At 45.5% G+C, this 21955-nt stretch overlaps 1 protein-coding gene across 4 annotated transcripts in view; it reads left to right on the forward strand.

The window, feature by feature from the left end:
* Positions 1–21955, forward strand: part of LOC116984701 (non-muscle caldesmon-like) — a 168339-nt gene that overhangs the window by 121595 nt on the left and 24789 nt on the right. For 2 of the 4 annotated variants that reach the window (XM_033039014.1, XM_033039015.1), the window contains exons 7-11: positions 4725–4766; positions 8118–8161; positions 12123–12204; positions 15098–15229; positions 17831–17929. In XM_033039014.1, coding sequence (XP_032894905.1) covers positions 4725–4766; positions 8118–8161; positions 12123–12204; positions 15098–15229; positions 17831–17929 — 399 coding nt within the window. The remainder of the gene's footprint in view (positions 1–4724; positions 4767–8117; positions 8162–12122; positions 12205–15097; positions 15230–17830; positions 17930–21955) is intronic. The other 2 variants (XM_033039017.1, XM_033039016.1) reach the window with 2 other exon arrangements.

Consider the following 21955-nt stretch of genomic DNA (forward strand, 5'->3'; position numbering starts at 1 on the left):
GTCTTTGGGATGTGGGATGAAGCTGGAGCACCCGGAGGAAACTCAAGCGGTCACAGGGAGAACATGCAAACTCCACACACAGACAGCACCCGAGGTCAGGATCGAACCAGGTTCTCTGGCGCTGTGAGGCAGCGGCTCTACTAGCTCCACCACTGTGCCACCCATTGGCATTATCGTTTCAACAAAGGAAAACGAGTCTAGTATGTTATATTATCAAATCTGTTTCATGAGCTTGCTCCTCTCTGATTCCTCACTGCTAATATGCCAAAGTTAAAATTATACATACATTTAAAAATGAGACATTATTAAACATAGAGGGTCATAGAGTCATACAGCGTGGAAACATAGAAACATAGAAACATAGAAAATAGGTGCAGGAGTAGGCCATTCGGCCTTCGAGCCTGCGCCGCCATTCAATATGATCATGGCTGATCATCCAACTCAGTATCCTGTACCTGCTTTCTCTCCATACCCCCTGATCCCTTTAGCCACAAGGGCCACATCTAACTCCCTCTTAAATATAGCCAATGAACTGGCCTCAACTACATTCTGTGGCAGAGAATTCCAGAGATTCACCACGCTCTGTGTAAAAAATGTTTTTCTCATCTCAGTCCTAAAAGATTTCCCCTTTATCCTTAAACTGTGACCCCTTGTTCTGGACTTTCCCAACATTGGGAACAATCTTCCTGCATCTAGCCTGTCCAACCCCTTAAGAATTTTGTAAGTTTCTATAAGATCCCCCCTCAATATTCTAAATTCTAGCGAGTACAAGCCGAGTCTATCCAGTCTTTCTTCATATGAAAGTCAACATGCACCTTCAGCCTAACTCATCCATGTCTGCCCATGCTTTAACCCATATCCCTCTAAACCTCTCCTGTCCAAGTACCTGTCTAAGTATCTTTTAAATAATGTTATAGTACCTACCTCAACTACCTCCTCTGACAGCTCGATCCATACATCCACCAAGCTTTGAGTGAAAAGGTTGTCACTCAGGTTTGTATTAAATATTGTCCCTCCCACTTTAAACATATGTACTCTTGTTTTTGATTCTCCTACTCTGGGTAAAAGGTTAATCATCTCTCTTGAAATTTGGACAGGTACAGGAATTGCCAATAGATAATTGCCTGCCTCAACTACCTCCTCTTGCACTTTGTTCCATACACCCACTACCCTCTGTGAAAAAGTAGCCCTTCAGGTTCCTATTAAATCTTTCTCATCTCACCTTAAACCTACGTCCTCTGGTTTTTGATTCCCCTATCCTCTGCAAAAGACCGTGCATCCATTGCCCTCATGATTTCAGATAACCTCTCTAAGATCACCCCTTAGTCTCCTGCACTCCAAGGAATAAAGTCCAATCTGTTCCCTATAGCTCAGGCCCTCGAGTCCTGGCAACATCCTCGTAAATCTCTCCTGCCCTCTTTCCAGCTTAACGACACATCATATATTTTTTGTTATAGTGGAGAGAGGAAGTTAAGCAACATTGAAGTGGTGCAACAGAAAGCTATGCACATTGTATCTAATTTCCCAATGATCAACTGCCGATGGTTTATCTATAGCTACCAGGTAGTGATATGACTACTTGTGATAGTTGAACACAAACACAGGCCATTAGCTTTTGAATTAGGAGCTGCTGTCTGCATAAGCTGAGAAGATGGACTCCCTTTTACAATTCTGAGTGTGCAACGGAGATATTTTAAGGCTGCTATCTCATTTAACGTAATCTATGCAATTACTTAGTAATGTCTAAAGAAACTGAATTTACAGAATTTCTTAACTGTGAAAAACACACATATATATATAGTATACATATTTAAATATTAATATATGTTTTACGAGGATGTTGCCAGGACTCGAGGGTCTGTGTAAAATGGAAAGGTTGATTAGCCTGGAACTTTAGAGTGCAGAATAATGAGGGGTGGTCTTCTCAAGGTGTATAAATTCAGGGGAGGAAAGATCAGGTAGATGCTCAGAGTCTGTTGCCCAGAGTAGGGGAATCGAGAACCAGAGGACATAGGTTTACCATGAAGGGGGAATGATTTAGTGGGAATCTGAGGGGGTAACTTTTGCACACAAAAGGCTGGTGAGTGTATGAGACGAGCTGCCTGAGGAAGTAGTTGAGGCAGGGATTATTGCAAAGTTTAAGAATAATTTAGATGGGTACATGCATAGGACAGTTTTGGAGGGATATAGGCCAAATGTGGGACTAATGTAGATGGGACATGTTGCTCGGTGTGGACAAGTTGGGTGAAAGGGCCTGTTTCCACACTATGAATGTAATATATTATATTTAAAAATTCTCATCCAGGGATGACAAACGAGTATCACAATGAGTCAAGTGTGAAAACGTCATGTGTTTTGCTAAAGTATTTCTTGTTTCTAGTCATTCGATGTAGATTGGGGAGTTTCCTCAGGGCAGATTTAAATTGTGGTGCACTCTTTTCAGTGTGGCTGTCTTTGACTTAGCAGTTACGGAGCTACAGAGAGGCAATTCAAAAAACCAAATGGGACAATTGTTTAGCTTGATCCCGTAAATTAGACTTTTTAGATACAACGTGGAACAGGTCCTTCGGCACCCTAGGAACAATTTTCAAAAGGCAATTATTAACCTACAAACCTGCTGACTTTGGGAGGAAACCGGAGAACCCGGACAAAACCCACGCGGTCACAGGGAGAACGTACAAAATCTGGAACTCCAGGCCAGCCGGAGACAACGAATCTGCTCCCATTGCCGACTTCTGAAGCCGACTTTGCGGGCCGTGACCGCTGTTGATCCGGCAGAACGAATATTGCAACAAGGCTCTGGAACCAAGGGTGCCAGAAAACCAGTGGTGAACCTGTATTTCGTTCTAGGTCCTGCCAACACCCTTCCATTCAACAAAGTAATTGCTTTGTGCCGCTGAATCAATTTGATACTTAATTTTCTTTTCGATCCTATTTTAAAATTGTGGGATTTTGCAAAAACAATTAGCCAAGATTGATGTAGACTGCACCAAATGGGCCTGTTCCAGTGCTGTCCTCTTCCAAGTTCTTTGCTCAACATTGAGGTTATGCATTGTGCAAGTTTAAACTATTAAGTAATGCATTCAGATGTGGGCACCCACTTGTAGAGAGGATGTTAGTGCTGAGTTTGACAATTGGTCGTTATGGCAACCTTAAAAAAAACATTTGCTTCCCTCAGCAAATAATAAAGTATGATGTAATTGATGTATTTTACATTATCTTGTACTCTCATCTGGTAAATGGTGCCCACAAGCTAGTATACATGTAAGGACATAGAACAGTACAGCACAGGTACAGACCCTTCGGTCCATAATGTCTATGCCCAGCATAATGCCAAGATGAACTAATCTCAGTCATACAGAGTGGAAACAGACCATTCAGCCCAACTTACCAACACTGACCAACATATCCCATCGGCACTAGTCCCACCTGCCTGTGTTTGGCTCATATCCCTCTAAACCTGTCGTATCCATCCATGTGCCTGTCTAAATGTTTCTTAAATGTTGTGTTAGTACCTGCTTCAACTACCTCCTTTGGCAGCTCATTCCATACACCACCACCCTTTGTGTGAAAAGTCAGCAACGCTACCACTGCGCCACCGTGCCGCCCTGTGTAGCAGGCCCTCACAGCAATATCATAATGAAGCCCCTTATATGAAAGATTGCAGTAAAGGCTTTAAAAACTAATGTTTGCCGTGAGTTTGTTTAGTTAGAGTCTGAAGAAGGATCCCGACCCGAAACGTCACCTGTCCACGTTCTTCAAAAACTGAGTTACTCCAGCACTTTGTGTCTATCTTGGTTAACCACCATCTGCAGTTCCTTGTTATTATAGTTTAGTTTAGTTTAGTTTAGAGATACAGCTAAGATTGAATAAAAGGATCAGCTCATCAAAGCTAATGTCCTTTTTTTGTTTAGCTTTAATTTAGTTGAGAGATACAGCTTGGAAACAGGCCCTTCAGCCCACCGAGTCCATGCCGACCATCAATCGCCTGTGTGCATTAGTTTTATGTTATCCAACTTTCTCATCTACCTACACACTAGGGGCAATTTAGTGAAGTCAATTAACTAACAAACCCGCACGTCTTTGGGATGTGGGTGGCAGCCGGAGCACCCGGAGCAGTTGCGCGCAGTCACAGGGTGAATCCACACTGCACACAGACAAATATATACACTACACGCGAGTGTGCGTGTGATTGTGTGCGCGTGCATGAATGAGTGATTGCTCTCCACTGTGCCGCCTCGCTGGCTATTCATATTAAATAAGTAACTGTCTTAATGCCATTATCTGATTTATGATTGTTCCTGGAATGTGCATATCCTTCATAAGCTGAGATGGTATGGAGGGAGATTAGACCATGGTCTATTCCCAGACTTCCACAAGCAGTTTTAACAAGGAATGTTTGCATGCAGGTAGAAATAGAGAAACTCATCTTAATCTTTCATGCCTCTGCTTGGGAAGCTATATGATCAATTGCATTAAACATGACTACCTGCTGCATTCTGTTCTGTGATATGGAAACAAGTCAGGGAGAATCACAGGCCGCCATGTCTTTCATTTGGTTTCCCCAATGCCAAATGGATTTGCCGATTGCAGCATTGAATTCTCTCTTGGAGTCTGCCCTGTAAACCCGCCAATGACACCAGCAAAATACTTGGGCTGTTGCTGTGTTTTCTGTTATTTTCCATGGCATTTCTATCTCCTATCGCCTGTGTCTGTAATTTCAGAAAGAGTTTGATGACGGGATGTCTTCAGAAACAACTTGCCTGGTGAGTCAATCGAATGTGCAGTTAAAATGAGGCACCTCAACCTGTTCCTTCTCTCCCTTCTCCCTCCCAATTCCTAGATGGCGTCCAAGCCAGGCGAGTCTCTGCGTGCTGGTCCCAGAGGCGGATCTGCAATCATACATTACAATGTCTCCAATCAGACATTACAATCTCTCCACTCTTTTAAACCTCTACTCCCTTTATCCTGTATCTGTACGCTATGGAAGCCTCGATTGTAATCATGTATTGTCTTTCCGCTGGCCGGGGAGGGCACGCAACAAAAAGCTTTTTATTGTACCTGGGTACACGTGACAATAAACTAACCTGCAAACTTCAAAACCTTCAAACTTCAATTAACTCCAAATGGGATCTAATCTGACCTATTAATACCATTTAAAGATACCATTTAAAATATTAATGTGGTAGAATTATTAGCCGTGTACTAAGTAGGAAGTGTTTAGAGGGACATGGGTCAAATACAGGCAAATGGGTCTAGCCTAGCATGCCAACATGGACAAGGTGAGCTGAAGGGCCTGTTTCCTGTAGCTCTATGAGTACAATTTGGCACTTGGACTTTAAGTGAATTTGTTTAGTTTAGAGATGCAGCATGGAACTCTTCGGCCCACTGAGTCCATGCCGCCCAATGATCACACCACACACTAGTTCTATCCTACACACTAGGGGCAATTTACAGAAGCCAATTAACCTACAAACATGCGCGTCTTTGGAGTGTGGGAGGAAACCGGAGCACCTGGAAAAAACCCTGCTTATCACAGGGAGAATGTACAAACTGCATACAGACAGCACCCGTGGTTGAGATCAAACCCACATCTCTGGCACTGCAAGGCAGCAACTCTACCGCTGCACCACCGTGCCGCCCCATTTGTTAGTTTTTTACTAAGTAGAAAGTGTTTAGTGGGAAGTGGGTCAAATGCATGCAAGTGGGACTAGCCCAGTAGGCCAACTTGGTTGGCATGGACAAGGTGGGCCGAAGGGCCTGTTTCTTGTTGCTCTAAGACTCTGTGAGTTCAATTTGATACCCGGACTTCAAGTGAGTTTGTTATCCAAGGCTGACAGTTCAATCTTCCATCTTATTTTCTTCTGTTGTCCTGGGTTCCATTATATTACCATGTCGAGTAATGTGCCTTGAATCAGCTAACTGGGCACTGAAATAAACAGATATTTGAGCATGTAATTGGCCATCTCTTCGTGGAAGGCTTGGCCTCTTGCATCCATTCTTTGCTCATTTAATGAAGAAAATATTTGTGGCAGTATTTCCACATTTAAAAGAAAATCTTTCAAACTTCCCCTCCCTTAATTAGTTCCCTCCTCTGTAATGGCCTGTACCAAGGAGATGTCATCATCTCTGGTCAAAAGCTGAATGCTCCAAAGCATTGAAGTTACCGAATGATCAGGCACAGTTTGTGGACATCGGATTACTTTTTGATGACCACAGTTGATTATTCTACATTTTAAGGTCCACATTTCATCTTTGGAATTAATATCCTAATTCTCTCTATACATTGAGTTTCTTTTTTTTTTAATGTCTGCAAACATCCAAAATGTTTTGGGTCAGGGCTTTTCATCAGACAGATTGTAGCAGGGAGGGAGAAAGCTGGAGAAGAGGTGAGTCTGGGACAAAGCCTGGCAAGTGCGTGGAATAACACCTCATATTCCACTTGGATAGTTTAAAACCCAATGGCATGATCATTGAGCTTTCCAACTTTAGGTAACAACGTCCCTTTTTCTCCCATCTTTCTTCCCTAGTGCAAACCCAATTCTCCCACTATCTCACCTCCCCACATCCCCTTCCACCTGTATCCCTCACTCTTGTTCACATTTCACTCCCCTTGACCACCAGGGGCGCCGAACGATTGGCAGCCCCGCCAACAGTCTGTTTTTTTTATTTCTAGTGTGTTTTATAAGTTTGTGTAAATGTTCTCCTGTTTGTTTCATGTGGGGGGGAGGAGGGGGAGGGGGAAACTTTTTTTTCAGTTTCTTACCTTGCCGGAGATGCCATGTTTTCGGGTCGCATCTCCGGTTGCTCTGCGGCCTGCCATCAATGTAGCTGGAGGCCTCCTCAGACTGACCTTAGGCCCCACTGCGTGGCGCAGACTTAATATCTACCGTCAAGAGTCCGCAGTCGGGAGAGGCTGTGGATGTCGGGAGCTCCAACGAACGCAGAGGCTTGACCAGCCCCGATGTGGGGTTCGATCACCCGACGCGGGGGAGCTGACATTCCCCTGATGCAAGAGCTTGATCGCCCCGACGCGGAGGGCCACAAATGCCGCTGGCTACGGGAGTCAAGATCGTCCCGTCAATGGAGGGCTTGAGGCACCCGACTGCGGGACAGCAAAGGGAAGAGATTGTGGAACAGCGAGGAATGTGGAGGAGTCACTGTGCTGGATGTTTATGTTAAAATGAGTTTTGTGTGTTCTGTTAGTTTGTATTTGTGTGACTGACTTGGCAAATGAAATTCCTCATATGTTGCAAAGCATACTTGGCTAATAAAGTATTATTGTGATTGTGATTCTTTCCCTATCTGACACCTTTTTAACTCCTTTTCATCTCTGGCCTTTGTCCACCCATCTGCCAATCAACCCTGCTCGCCTGCATCCACCTATCACTTACCAAGCTTTGCCCAACCACTATCTCTCTTCCCCCTCTCCTCCAATCAGTCTGAAGCAGGGTAGACACAAAGTGCTAGAGTAACTCAGCGGGTCAAGCAGCATCTCTGGAGAAAATGGATAGGTGACTTTTCGGGTTGGAAGCCTTCTTCAGTCTGAAAGTAGGGTCCCAACCCAAAACATCACCTATAGTGTCTGAAGAAGAGTCCAGGCTCAAAAGATCACCTATTCATTTTCTCCAGAGATACTGCCTGACCCGCTGGGTTACTCTAGCACTTTGCGTCTTTCTTCAGTATAAACCAGCATCTGCAGTTCCTTCTTATTACATTATAACATTATAATCCGAAAAAGGGTCCTGACATGAAATGTCACCTCTCCATGTCCTCCAGAGATGCTGCCTGACCCACTGAGTCACTCCAGCAAGTTGCATCTTTTTTTGCAAAGCCGCATCTGCAGTTCTTTGTGCCGCCTTTCCTCGGAATTAGTTTGATGTTTTGAATGTTGTTTATCATCTCTATCTGATTAATGCACCCTGTGACTTTTTCGTCTTCTGCTGTCTTTATTTAAGACACATGGCTGAATTAGGCCAGCGGGGTCACCATGGTAACGCCCAACGAGTAATCTGTTTCTCAGGGATGAAAAGCCTTGGCTCAAGTCAAAATTGGCCAGCAGAAGTGTGTTGCCATGAAACACTAAGACTAATCCCTGCTATGCTTCTGATTTCCAGATCAGTGAGAGGACGGAATCCCTGAACCGCTCACTAAAGAAAAGGTAAGAACGCTCAGCAGTGGCACTGTTGCTGTGATCAGCCCCTGACCTGTCCCTTTGTTCTCACCCAGCTTCGAGCTCCCTCGGTTTCCCTCTGATCGCTCCCCCGCACCACCCCTCAGTTACACCACTCCGATAAAGCCCACATCACAACACTTTTGAAAGGGTCATTGTGTGCAGAGTGCCACAGCGGTAGAGTAGCTGCCTTACAGCACCAGAGACCCGGGTGCAATCCCCCCCTCGGATGCTGTTTGTACCGAGTTTGTACGATCTCCCCGAGACCCCATAGGTTTTCCTCAGGTGCTTCGATTTTCTCCCACACTCCAAAGACGTTCAGGTTTGTGGGCTAATTTATGTAAATTGTAAATTGTCCCTGATGTGGAGGATAATGCTACTGTACAGGGTGATCACTGGTTGGCGCTGTCTTAGTGGGGCAAAGGGATCTGTTTCCATGCTGTAGCTCTAAAGTCTGAAGCCAGTGCCCGAAGTCAGACTTCCCAGGGATCTGGTTGCCCAATTTGGTTTAGATTTAGTCTAGCTTCATTTAGAGATAGAGCATGGAAACAGGACCTTCAGTCCATCTTCTCCTTGTCCATACTACCTCACTACCTTCCATTCTCTGAACCCTTGAACCCTTGCCTCTCATTCCATGTTCTTTGCAATTCTAAACCCAACCAATCATGCTGACCATCGATCACCCATTCACACTAGTTCTGTGTTAGCCTACTTTCTCGTCCATTCCCTCCACACTAGAGGCCAATTAACATACAAACCTGCACTTCTTTCGGATGTGGGTGCAAACAGAAGGACCCTGAGGACACCCATGCAGTCACAGGGAGAACATGCAAACTCCACCCAGGCAGCATCCGAGATTAGGATCAAAACTGGTTCTCTGGCGATGTGAGGCAGCGGAATGGGTGCAGAGAAGATTTATGAGGATGTTGCCAAGACTCGAGGCTCTCAGCTATAGGGAGAGGTTGAGCAGGGTGGGAATTTATTCATTGGAGTGCAGGAGGATGAGGGGTGATCTTATAGATGTGTACAAAATCATGAGAGGAATAGATCGGGTAGACACACTGAGTCTCTTGCCCAGAGTAGGGGAATCAAGAACCAGAGAACATAGGTTTAAGGTGAGGGGGGGAAAGATTTAATAGGAACCTGAGGGGTAACTTTTTTTACACAAAGGGTGGTGGGTGCATGGAATGAGCTGCCAGAGACATTTGGCAGAGGCAGTGACATTTAAGAAACATTTAGATGTACGTGGATTGGATAGGTATTGAGGCATATGGGCCAAAGGGAGGCAGGTGGGACTGGTGTAGTTGTGACATGTTGGTCGGTGTGGGTAAGTTGGGCCAAAGGGCCTGTTTCCACGCTGTATGACTATGAATCTATTGCTATGACTCTCTCTCATCTAGTACAACCTCTCTGCAGACCTACAGAAGGAGAAATGACTTTGCACACATTCATGGCCATAACCTCAGCTTCTCCATGCAGATCAGATTTTGTGGTGTTGATCCCTTGCGTGACACAGATGACCACTTCCTTCATCCCCAGCCATCAGAAACTTCCCGTTGTGGTTTAATCATTCTTTGTTCTGTTTTCTTTGACTAAGCGCTTCTCAGTGTTATGTGTTTCTATCACATCTCCCCTCAACCTCTGGCATTCCAGAGAAAACAATCCAAGTGTCCAACCTCTCCCTGTAGCTACTAGCACCTAATCAAGGCATCATTCTGGTAAAGATGGCAAGGTGGTGAGTTAGACACCTGCACAGTGCAGCTAGGGACAAGATTACAAAGGGATCAGTGGCAATATATCCTGACAGACCATCCCATTGATTGCCACATTAACTCTTGTCCCTATGTTATATTTCTGCACTGCTCATAAGTTCCAGGAACAGAATTAGGCCATTTGGCCCATCAAGTCTACTCCGTCATTCAATCATGGCTGATCTACCTTTCCCTCTCAACCCCATTCTCCTGCCTTCTCCCCATAATCCCTGACACCCTCACTAATCAAGAATCAGTCAATCTCCGCCTTAAAAATATCCATTGACTTGCCCTCCACAGCCGTCTGTGGCAATGAATTCCACAGATTCACCACACTCTGACTAAAGGAATTCCTCCTCATCTCCTTTCTAAAGGTACGTCCTTTTATTCTGATGGTATGGCCTTTGGTTCCAGATTCTCCCACAAGTGGAAACATCCTCTCCTTCACTCTATCCAGGCTCGAGTAGCCCACAACATGTGCAGTTCCAGTCCCTCCATTAGAGGAGGGCTGGGGAAGCTTTGGAATGGATGCAGAGGAGGTTTATGGAATGATCCCTGGATTTGGGGGTATTAGCTACGGGAAGAGATTGGACAGACTTGGATTGCTTTTTCCAGAACACTGGAGGTTGGAGGGAGAGCAAATACAGATATCTAAAATTATGAGAGACATGGATAGGGTGGAGAAAAAGGATGGGTGACATTCCTGGTCGGGACCCTTCTTCAAACCAGCATCTGCAGTTTTTGTTTCCACCTTATCAAACTTTACTCACTTACCCCACTTCTCGTCTGAGCAAAACACAAAGTCCTGGAGGAACTCAGCGGGTCAGGCAGCAGGGAATGGATGGACATGGGTCATAAGGTTATAAATGATAGGAGTAGAATTAGGCCATTGTGTCTATTCCACCATTCAATCATGGCTGATCTATCTCTCCCTCCCAACTCCATTCTCCTGCCTTCTCCCCATAACTTCTGGCACCTATACTAATCAATCTCTACCTTAAAAATATCCACTGTCTTGGCCTCTACAGCCTTCTGTACCAAAGAATTCCACAGATTCACCACCCTCTGACTAAAGAGATTTCTCCTCATCTCCTTCCTCAAAGAATGTCCTTTAATTCTGAGGCTATGGCCTCTCCCACTAATGGAAATATCCTCTCCACATCCACTCTATCCAAGCCTTTCACTATTCTGTATGTTTCAATGAGGTCCCCCCTCATTCATCTCAACTCCAGCGAGACCAGGCCCAGTGCTGACAAACGCTCATCATAGGTTAATCTACTAAATCCTGGGATCATTCTTGTAAACCTCCTCTTCATAGAACATAGAACGGTACAGCACAGAAACAGGCTCTTCGGCCCACAACGCCTATGCCGAACATGATGCCAAGACCAACTCTTCTTGTCTGCCTGCACATAATCCATATCCCTCCATTGCAGGGATCTGAGATTAGTTTAACTTGGCATCATGTTGGTACATTGTGGCTGAAGGGCCTGTTCCTGTGCTGTACTGTTCTATGTTCCATCAATGAAGAGAATGGACAGGCAACATTTCGAGTGAGTGGGTGTGGAGAGTAGTGGGAGAGTCTAGGACCAGAGGGCACAGCTTTAGCTTTCAAATTACATATCTTTAGAAAGGAGATGAGGAGAAATTTTGTTAGCCTGGTGGTGAATCTGTGGAATTCATTGCCACAGATGATAGTGGTGGCCAAGTAAGTGGAGATTGATAGGTTCTTGATTAGTAAGTGCGGCAAAGGTTATGGGGACAAGGCAGGAGAATAGAGTTGAGATGGAAAATATAGATCAGCCATGATCGAATGATGGAGCAGACTCGATGGGCCGAATGGGCTAATTCTGTTCCTATGTTTTATGGTCATGGTGAGAACCTCCCTCTGACTTATTTTGCCTACTTCTGTTAAAGCTTAAATCCCCTGCCCCCTTCCACTCTCATTTCAGAGAGGATAAAAGGAAATCAGCTTTGATTTATCACGGAGCAAGTTGATCATTGGAATTGCTGCATCTGCTATCTGTTTCCATTCACCCATAGCAACAGTTCTACGTGTTAATAAACTAAGAGGTTAACAGCTGGAAAATAATGGTTCCTCTTCTGATGTTTCCATATGATTGTGTTACTTTCGAATATTGCTTCTTTTTGCAAATTTTGCATGTTTTTTTTAAAAAATCACTTTTTTTCAATGACAGCAATAGTGTTAAGAAGAGCCAACCGATCACGAACATATCAAAGATTGACGATCGATTAGAACAGTATACTAATGCTATTGAGGTAATCTGATTCATTTTCTCTCACGGTGCATTTGGGTATTGAGATTTCGAGTTTTGAGTTTAGTTTATTGTCACGTGTACCGAGGTACAGTGAAAAGTTTTTGTTGCGTGCTATCCTGTCAGTGGAAAGACTATACATGATTAAGCCATCCACAGCGTACAGGTACATAATAAATGGAATAACGTGAATAACATTTAAGCAGGATAAAAGTCCTGTATCATCTGTTCTAGGAGTCTGAGCGTCTAAAATCACCATTAGACACACACCTTGCTGTTTCTTATGCGAATGCAAGAAACTGCAGATGCTGGAATCTTGAGCGAATCACAAGTTTGAAGTGCTGGAGGAACTCAATGGGTCAGGCAGCATCTGTGAAGGGACTGGACAGGTGACGTTTCGGGTCGGGATCCTTCTTCAGGCTTGCTGGGAAAGTGGGATTGGCTGCTTGGGAATAGTTGAGGTGAACCGTCTATAGAATGGTTCACCTAAGGGTTTCGGGCCCGAAACGTTGCCTATTTCCTTCACTCCATAGATGCTGCTGCACCCGCTGAGTTTCTCCAGCATTTTTGTGTACCTTCGATTTTCCAACATCTGCAGTTCCTTCTTAAACACAATGTTAATAGTTTAGTTTAGTTTAGTTTAGCTTAGTTTATTGTCACATGTAACAAGGTAGAGTGAAAAGCTTTTGTCGTGTGCTAACCAGTCAGCGGAAAGACAATACATGATTACAATCAAACCATCCACAGTGCACAGATACATGATGAAGGGAATAACTTTCAGTGCAAGTTAAAGTCCAGTAAAGATAATCTGAGGGTCTCGAACGAGGGCAGATGGTAGCTCAGGACCGCTCTCTAGTTGGTGAGAGGATGGATGGTTCAGTTGCCTGATAGCAGCTGGGAAGAAAGTGTTCCTGAATCTGGAGGTGTGTGTTTTCACACTTCTGTACTTCTTGCCTGATTGGAGACGGGACAAGTGAGAGTAGCTGGGTATGACTGGTCCTTGATTATGCTGGTGGCCTTGCTGAGGCAGCGTGTAGTGTAGATGGAGTCAATGGAAGGGAGGTTGGTTTGTGTGATGGTCTGGGCTGCGTCTGCAATTCTGTGCAATTGCTTACAGTCCTGGATGGAGCTGCTCCCAAAACATGCTGTGATGCATCTTGAGAAAATGCTTTCTATGTTGCATCTAGAGAAATAATGATGGAAGAGGTTGTTAAATCCTGCTAATAATTTATCCAGATTTGAAACAACTTTTCATTCAACTTTGAACCAACACATTACCGCATCCCAAATCTCTCCTCCACCCCATACACACCAGGCTTCAAGTCCTTAGCTCTCACTGTGTGAGTGGATAGGTGTTGAGATCGACTGATGGGAAATGGTTAGAGAAAGCTAAAGGCCCTGTCCCACTTTCCCGAGTTTTCTCGAACTCTCCCGAGATTTCCTCTTGATTCGAACTCGGAGAATTACGGTAATAGCCGTTCGTAGGTACTCGAGGCTATTTTTTTAACTCGTGGACATTTTTCAACTTGTTTGAAAAAACGTCCCGACTTACCTGATGCCCCGAGTTTCTACGGCTGGCATTACGAACCGCTACGAAACATCTACGGGCTCCTACGGACTCGCTACCGACATTACCCGACATTACCCGAGTTCGAATCAAGGGGAAAACTTGGGAGAGTTTGTGAGTGTCCTCGTACAGTGGGACAGGGCCTTAAACAGGATGTTCAAGCCCTTCTTGATCTCTGCACGTCCCACTGCTTTCCACAGCGAGTGTAGCCCATTTGAAAGTGTTTCAGAGTTGTAACATAGGACATAGGGAGGGAATTAATGGTGAAACTTGCTCATGAAAAATGCCACAGCTGTTTCTGCATTACTAATAAATTATTGTCTTTCATTTCTCTTTTTCAAAGCGGAACATCTCACATTTTACGTGTACTTTATTAAGTATTAAATTTACCCCACCCTTTGCAATGATCTGTCATAAAATTACTAAATTCACAGGTTTTAGCCTAAGGGGCCTTTGATTCACCTTGAACCCAGAACTTGAATGAAAGCAATATTGTTAATTTGAGTCATGCGTTGTACACCATGGATACAGGCCCTTCGCCAATGCCAACCAAGATGTCCCATCTAAGCTAGTACCACTTGCTCGCGTTTGGTCCATATGCCTCTAATTTTTAAAGGACACAAAGTACTGGAGTAACTCAACAGGTCAGCCAGCATCTCTGGAGAACATGGATAAGTGACATTTCAGGTCATAGAGCCATAACGCATAGAAACATGATGTTAAAATGCTGCCAATTGGGTTGTTCCACAAACCTAAGAGCCAGAATCCATACAGCATGGAAACAGGCCCTTCGGCCCAACTTGTCCACGCTGAGCAACATGCCCCATCTACAGGAGTCCCACCTTCCTGCATTAGGCCCATATCCCTCCAAACCGGTCCTATCCATGTACCTTTGAAGTGTCTTTTACATGCTGTTATAGGACCTGCCTCAACTACCTCCTCTGGCAGCTCATTCCATATATCCAACAAACACTATGTGAAAAAGTTGCTCAGTTTCCTATTAAACCTTAAACCTATGTATGTCCTCTAATCTTTGATTCCCCCACCCATGTTAGAGGAGCCAGAATTTTGAAGAAGGGTCCCGACCCGAAATGTTCTCCAGAGATGCTGCCTGACCCGCTGAGTAACTCCAGCACTTTGTATCTTCATCCAGGAAAACTACATTTGTGCATTTACCCTATTTACCCTATCTATTCACCTCATGTTACCTCAAAGTTATGCCAGCAAATTGTTGCATTTTTGTCGACAGTTATTAGTTTTGCTCTCGCTTATCTCCCTCTTTTTTTCTTCTTTCTCCTCCTTTCTGCTTCTCGCACGCACGCTGGCGCAGGGCACGACAAAGTCACTGCGGCACGCGTCGTTGGACATTCCGAACCTGTCGGAGGATGTGGCCACCATGAAGAGCATGTGGGAGACCGGCGACCCGGCGAGTAACGCAGGCACCCGTGGGACACCGTGCAAGGTAAGGGGTAACTCCTCCCACTGCTGCGCGCTTGAGACCATTATTCCGAAGTGTTGCACACTGACCCCGTACCCCTGGCCTGACATCTACACCTGGATGAATTAGAAACCCAATCTATAGACAGACGTTAGAGATACAGCTCAGAAACCAAGTCCGCGCCAACCAGCGATCACCCCATACACTGACACTATGCTACACACAAGGGACAATTTACCATTTAATTTACATTTAACCTACAAACCGGTACATCTTTGGAGTGTGGGAGGAAACTGGAGCACCCAGAGAAAACCCACACGGTCACAGGGAGAAAGTACAAACTCCGTACTGACAGCACCTATAGTCAGGATCGAACTCGGCGCTGTAAGGCAACAATTCTACTGTGCTGCCCTATCATTCCAGTGGCACTCATCCAATCTTCCATTTTAACGTTGAGAATCTAAGATTTTGTCAGCTGGCATCTCCTGAAACTGCAGACTACTTCATCAGTTCATAAGTTATAGGATCAGAATTAGGCTATTTAGCCCATCAAGTCTGCTCCGTCATTCAATCATGGCTGATCTATCTTTCCCTCTCAACCCCATTCTCCTGCAGACTCTCCAAAAGCATTTGGGTTAGTTTAGATGTAATAGAAAATGAACTGCAGATGCTGGTTTATGCCAAAGTTGGACGCAACATGCTGGAGTAACTCAGCGGGTCTGGCAGGATCTCTGGAGAAAATGGATAGGTGATGTTTCAGTCTGAAGGAGAGTATATTTTGGGTGGTCGTTGTGAGTCCCAGTTCAATGGGCTGCTTTGTCCTGAACTAGGTGAATGTTATTGGAGGTGTCGGCATCCAGACCATTGCACTATGCTTCATTGAGCTGTGCCGCTTGGACGGAGGAAAGGCTCCAGGTAGTCCCTTGCTACCCGATACTCAACCGGAGCACCCAGAGGAAACCCATGCGATTGCAGGGAGAACGTGCACACTCCACACAGACAGCATCCGAGGTCAGGCTCGGACCCGGGTCTCTGGCGCCGAGAGGCAGCGGCTCTACCAGCCGTACCACTGTGCTGCCCTCTTTACAACAAAACATCATGGAAAGCTGCTGTGAGTGGGAACGGCAAATCTGTAGAGAAATGGGAAATAATATCCAGATTTTTAAAAACGTACGTCATTGCCAGAAGTAGGTGGAATAAACCTGCAGGCACGTCATGTCTAGCCAAGGAATAACTGAAAGCATTTTTAAACTTTAAGTGAATTGTTTGAAAGCAAGTCAGAGGCAGCACGGTGGCACAGTGGCAGAGTTGCTGCCTTTCAGCGCCAAAGACGCGGGTTCAATCCTGACTTCGGGTGCTGTTTGCACAGAGTTTGTACCTTCTCCCTGTGACCACATGGGTTTTCTCCTGATTTCTTCCCACAGTCCAAAGACGTGCAGGTTTGTACGTTAATTGGCTTCTGTAAATTGTCCCTGTAAAGTGTGTAGGATAGAACAAGTGTACGGGGTGATTGCTGGTCGGCGTGGACTCGGGCCGAAGGTCCTGTTTCCGCACTGTATCTCTAAACTAAACTTAACTAAACTCTCTGAGTGCTCCTGGTTTTTGCGATATATTGAAACTGATGATGTCTGAAGAAGGATCCCGAGCTGAAACGTCACCTGCCTATTTACTCCATAGATGCAGCCTGAGTTCTTCTGGCTCTTTGTGCTTTGCTCAAACCACACAAACACTAGGGTTATAGGAGTAGGTTACAGGTTGAGTATCAGGTAGCAAGGGACTCCCTGGAGCCTTTCCTCCATCCAAACGGTACAACTCAATGAAACATTGTGCACAGAATGGATACATACATCTCCAATAACGTACATGTACTTCCAGACAAATTGGGACTCACCACGAACACCCAAAATGAGGTGCCGTGGTAGCAGGGTGTGGACTCCATAAGATGCACTGCACCAACTTGGCAAGAAAAGACGCAAAGTGCTGGAGTAAGTCAGCGGGTCAGGCAGCATTTCGGCAGAACAAGGATAGGTGGCGTTTCTGGTCGGCACCCTTCTTCAGGCTGATCGGGGTGGAGGAGGGGAGAGAAAGCTGGGAGAGAGGATGGGCAGGATAAAACCTGGGGAGTGATAGGTGGATCCAAGTGAGGGATTGTTTGATAGGCAGATGGGTGGACAAAGGCTAGACGTGAAAAGACAAGGCGTGAGACAAAAGAATTGAGGAGGTGCGAAGGGAGCTGAAAGAGAGGAGGGCCATTGTGGGCTCCATCTTCCCCTGATCATCATTGCAGGCTTTGATTTGTCCTTTTGAATACCTTTCATTCATTTGTTCTTTGCACCTGTTCATATCTCTAGTTTTCACCTCCCCTGACCGTTAGTCTGATGCATGGTCTTGACCCAAAACGCCACCTATTCCTTTTCTCCAAAGGTGCCGCCTGACGCGCTGAGTTACTCCAGCTTTTTGCGTCTTATCTTACGAGCGGTTACAAAGCCTTTCCAGGTGTATCTCTAAAAACAAAACAAAAAATTCCCGCACTTCGAAATCCAAGGACAGGAGATTGTGACATGGGTGAAGATGTTTCAGTAATAAAGGTGTTTTCTCTTTCCAATGTTACTTATCCTCATCCAGGATACTGATGGGTTGAAAGTCGGTGTTTGTGACCTCATCAACCAGTGGGTGAGCAAGACCCCTGAGACCGGTGCCAAGTCCAGTCCTTCCAAACCCTCTGTAAGTAAAACTTGTTACCCTCCCTGATCGCTCACTAACTTGAATTCAGTTTAGTTTAGTTCAGAATAACAGCGTGGAACAGGCCCTTCGCTCCACCGAGTCCGCGCTGACCAGCGATCACCCCGTACACTAGTACTATCCCACGCGATCACGGGAAAGCACATACAAACTCCGTACAGACGCACCCGTAGTCAGGATCAAGCCCGGGTCTCTGGTGCTGTAAGGCAGCAACTCTACTGCTGCTCAACTGTGTTGTCCTTCCAATTCCAATGGAAAATGTTTATCACAAAGTTAATTCTTACACAGTACAGATTTGATTCTGCGTCACATTTTTGTATTGACTCGATTCTCATGTGTTTCGAGCATGTTTTAAATAGAAATTAATGTTAAGAGTTTTTTTTTAAGTGCAAGTGATATTTATAGCTCATACAACATAAACTGATGGTTAATTTGCCTTTATTATAAGCAGATCAGAACTCTGATACACCACAAATGTCAAGTGCCGTTAAAGATCTATTAATTACAAAAACATTGTTGCATTATTGTAATATAGGTATTATAATGGCCAGCACAGTGGCCCAGCGGGTTAGTTGTTGCCTCACAGCGCCAGAAACCCGGTGTGATCCTGACTACTGGTGCTGTCTGTACGGAGTTTGCATGTTTTCCCTGTGACTGTGTGTTTCCTCCGGGTGCTCCAGTTTTCTTCCACATCCCAAAGACGTGCAGGTTTGTAGGTTTAATTGGCTTCGGTACACTGTCCCTCGGGTGTAGGATATACAGCTGATGGACACAACATTCTGGAGTAGCTCAGCGGTTCAGGCAGATCCTTGGAGAAAAGGAATAGGCGACGTTTTGGGTCGGAACCCTTCTTCAGACTGAAATATGGATAGTGTATATGAGATAGTGTATGGATGATCATAGGTCGGTGCAGACTCAGTGGGCCGAAGGGCCTGTTCTCTGAACTCAAGTAAGCTCAATGAATTTATTTCATTGTTTAGCATAAAAAGGAAGCAATTTTCAATCCAATTTAGAGGTCTTAAATCTATAGAACAAAACAATATTTTATTCCATCCCGTATCTATTCATTCTTTTTCTTCTCTTCAGGCTCCCTCCACACTCTTGGATTTACTTTGCCTTTGGCTCTGATTATCTCCTGCTCTGCTACATGTCTTCTGTGCCTTTTCTTAAATCTCCTCCACACTGGCTTCTCTGAAGGTAATTGTCCCGTGGTCTTGTAACCGCAAGGCATGTTGAAAGATGGCCAGTTTGGCATGTGTGACGAATGAAATCCCAGAGACACGACCACACTAGAGTTGAGCGTGCATTCCTTTCTATTCATTCAGGTTTCCTGGGGGGTTTTGCTGCGACATACCCCGAGGACATTCTATTCAACAGCACTGCGGGCCCTTTCTCAGTCTTCAATTCTCTGGGGATTTTCTGGGTCAGTTTGTTGATCTTTCTCGTTGAACCCCCCGTGAGTTGTGATCTCTCATCATGTTTCACGTTAGAAAAGTGAAGGGAATTAATAGCGAGATTATTGTACGTGAGAGAGAGAGAGAGAGAGAGAGAAAGGAAGAGAGAGAGAGAGAAAGGCAAAGAGAGCGGGACAGAAAGTGAGCGAGAGTGGGGGAGAGTGCGAGTGAAAATGTGCGAATTAAAGTGTGCAAGAGCGCAAGAAAGTGTGTGAGAGCATGAGAGAGCGTGAAATTGAGGGAGTGCGAGTGAGATAGAGAGCATAACAGAGAGAGTGAGAGAGACTGGGCGAGAGAGGAATACACAGAATATTATTTGTGGTAGGGGGCAGGGGAAAGACCATTTTACCACTATTTCCCTCATTTTCTCGATCAAGTAGCATTCTCCAGGGTAATCCAGCGGACCAGGCAGCATCTCTGAAGAAAAACGATAGGCTGTGTTTCAGTTTGAGACCCTTCTTCAGACTGATGGGCAGAGAAAGCTGGAAAAGAGATGGGGGCGGGACAAAGATTGTCAAGCGATTGGTGGATTTGGTGGGGCGGTATGTGTATGAACTATTTTGGCTAGTGTGTTGGTCACTAGAGGCTCGGTTCGATCCTGATCTCCAGTGCTGTCTGTGTGGAGTTTACACATTCCCCAAAACGTGCAGGTTTGTAGGTTAATTGGCTCTCTGTAAATAGCCCCTAACGTGTAGGGAGTAGAGAGTGGATAAAGTAGAACTGGTGTGAAAGGGTGATCAATGGAGCTAATGGGCTGAAGGGCCGGTTTCCATGTTATGTCTTTAAAATTAAAACAAAGATTGCAAGGTCTATCTTATTCTCAGCTGACAATCTATTGTGGATACTTCATAGAATCATAGTCATACAGCATAGAAACAGTCCATACCCATGCACGCATGCACGCACGCACGCACGCACGCACGCACACACACACACGCACGCACGCACGCACGCACGCACACACGCACGCACGCACGCACTCACACACACACACACACACACACACACACACACACACACACACACACACACACACACACACACACACACACACACACACACACACACACAATCAGAACACAGACATATTTTCTGTCTCACACACAAAACATAGTCTCTCACTCCCTCTCATACATATAATACACAAACACTCTCTCACAAACAACACACTCTCTCACACAGGTACAAATGCTCACACACAAACACACACGTACCTCATTGAAACATATAGAATAGTGAAAGGCTTGGATAGAGTGGATGTGGAGAGGATGTTTCCACTAGTGGGAGAGTCTAGGACTAGAGGTCATAGTCTTAGAATTAAAGGACGTTCTTTTAGGAAGGAGATTGCTTGGCAAGTCTGGAAGGAGTTGATAGAAAACCCCAACATGACCAATAACAGCAGGAAGGCATGGGCCACAATCCGCCGCCTCGGTGAAGACCATACCACACCGCCCACGCTCACAACAGTCACAGCAAACTCAGTTGCAGCACAGCTGGTGGCAAACGGTCGTAGCCAAAACTGGCGCAGACCCACAGGAGAATTCCGCCGGACAGCGGTAACAGACCGCCTACAACCAGCCAGCGCTCTCACCAAGCCCTTCGACCTAGAAGAACTCGAAGCTGCAATGAGCATGCTGAAACCTGGGAAAGCAGCAGGAATCGACGATGTACTGACGGAAATGATACAGCACCTTGGACCTAAAGCAAAGACCTGACTCCCAGCAATGCTGAACTCATGCATGGCACAGAAAACAACCCCACCTGTATGGAGAAAGGCCAAGACTGTCGCAATTCCCAAACCTGGAAAGGACCCATCATCCCCAAAGAGCTACAGACCCATTTCCCTCCTCTGCATCACCTACAAGCTCTACGAGAGGCTACTACTCCAACGCCTTACGCCACTTATAGACTCCAAGCTTACTAAAGATCAAGCTGGCTTCCGCCCTGGCCGCTCCTGTGCCGGGCAGCTACTGAACCTCACCCAACACATTGAGGATGGTGTTGAGTGCAAACTCATCACCGGAGCAACTTTCATAGACCTCACCGCTGCCTACGACACTGTCCAGCACCGCACCATGATCAGGAAACTTTTTGACATGACTGGTGACCTCGACCTGTGCCAAGTCATCAAAAGCCTTCTCAACAACAGGCGCTTCTTCGTTCAACTAAACGACAAGAAGAGCAAATGGAAAGCCCAAAAGAATGGCGTACCACAAGGCAGCGTACTCTTCAACATCTACACCAACGACCAACCACTTCCCCCACAATGCCGCCGCTTCATCTATGCTGATGATCTCTGCATCACCACCCAACAGGAGAACTTCCAGAAGATCGAGTCTGTCCTGGAAAGCGCCCTCCAAGAGATGACAACCTACTACAATAACAACCACCTGAAACCCAACCCATCAAAAACCCAACTATGCAGCTTCCATCTTAAAAATCGAGATGCAGGAAAACAACTGAGCGTCTCATGGGATGGCCACAAACTCTCCAACCACTTCCACTCCGTGTACCTCGGAGTCACACTCGACAGGACACTCTCTTTCAAAACCAA

Source organism: Amblyraja radiata, chromosome 20 (assembly GCF_010909765.2).
Source record: "Amblyraja radiata isolate CabotCenter1 chromosome 20, sAmbRad1.1.pri, whole genome shotgun sequence".
NCBI lineage: Eukaryota > Metazoa > Chordata > Chondrichthyes > Rajiformes > Rajidae > Amblyraja > Amblyraja radiata.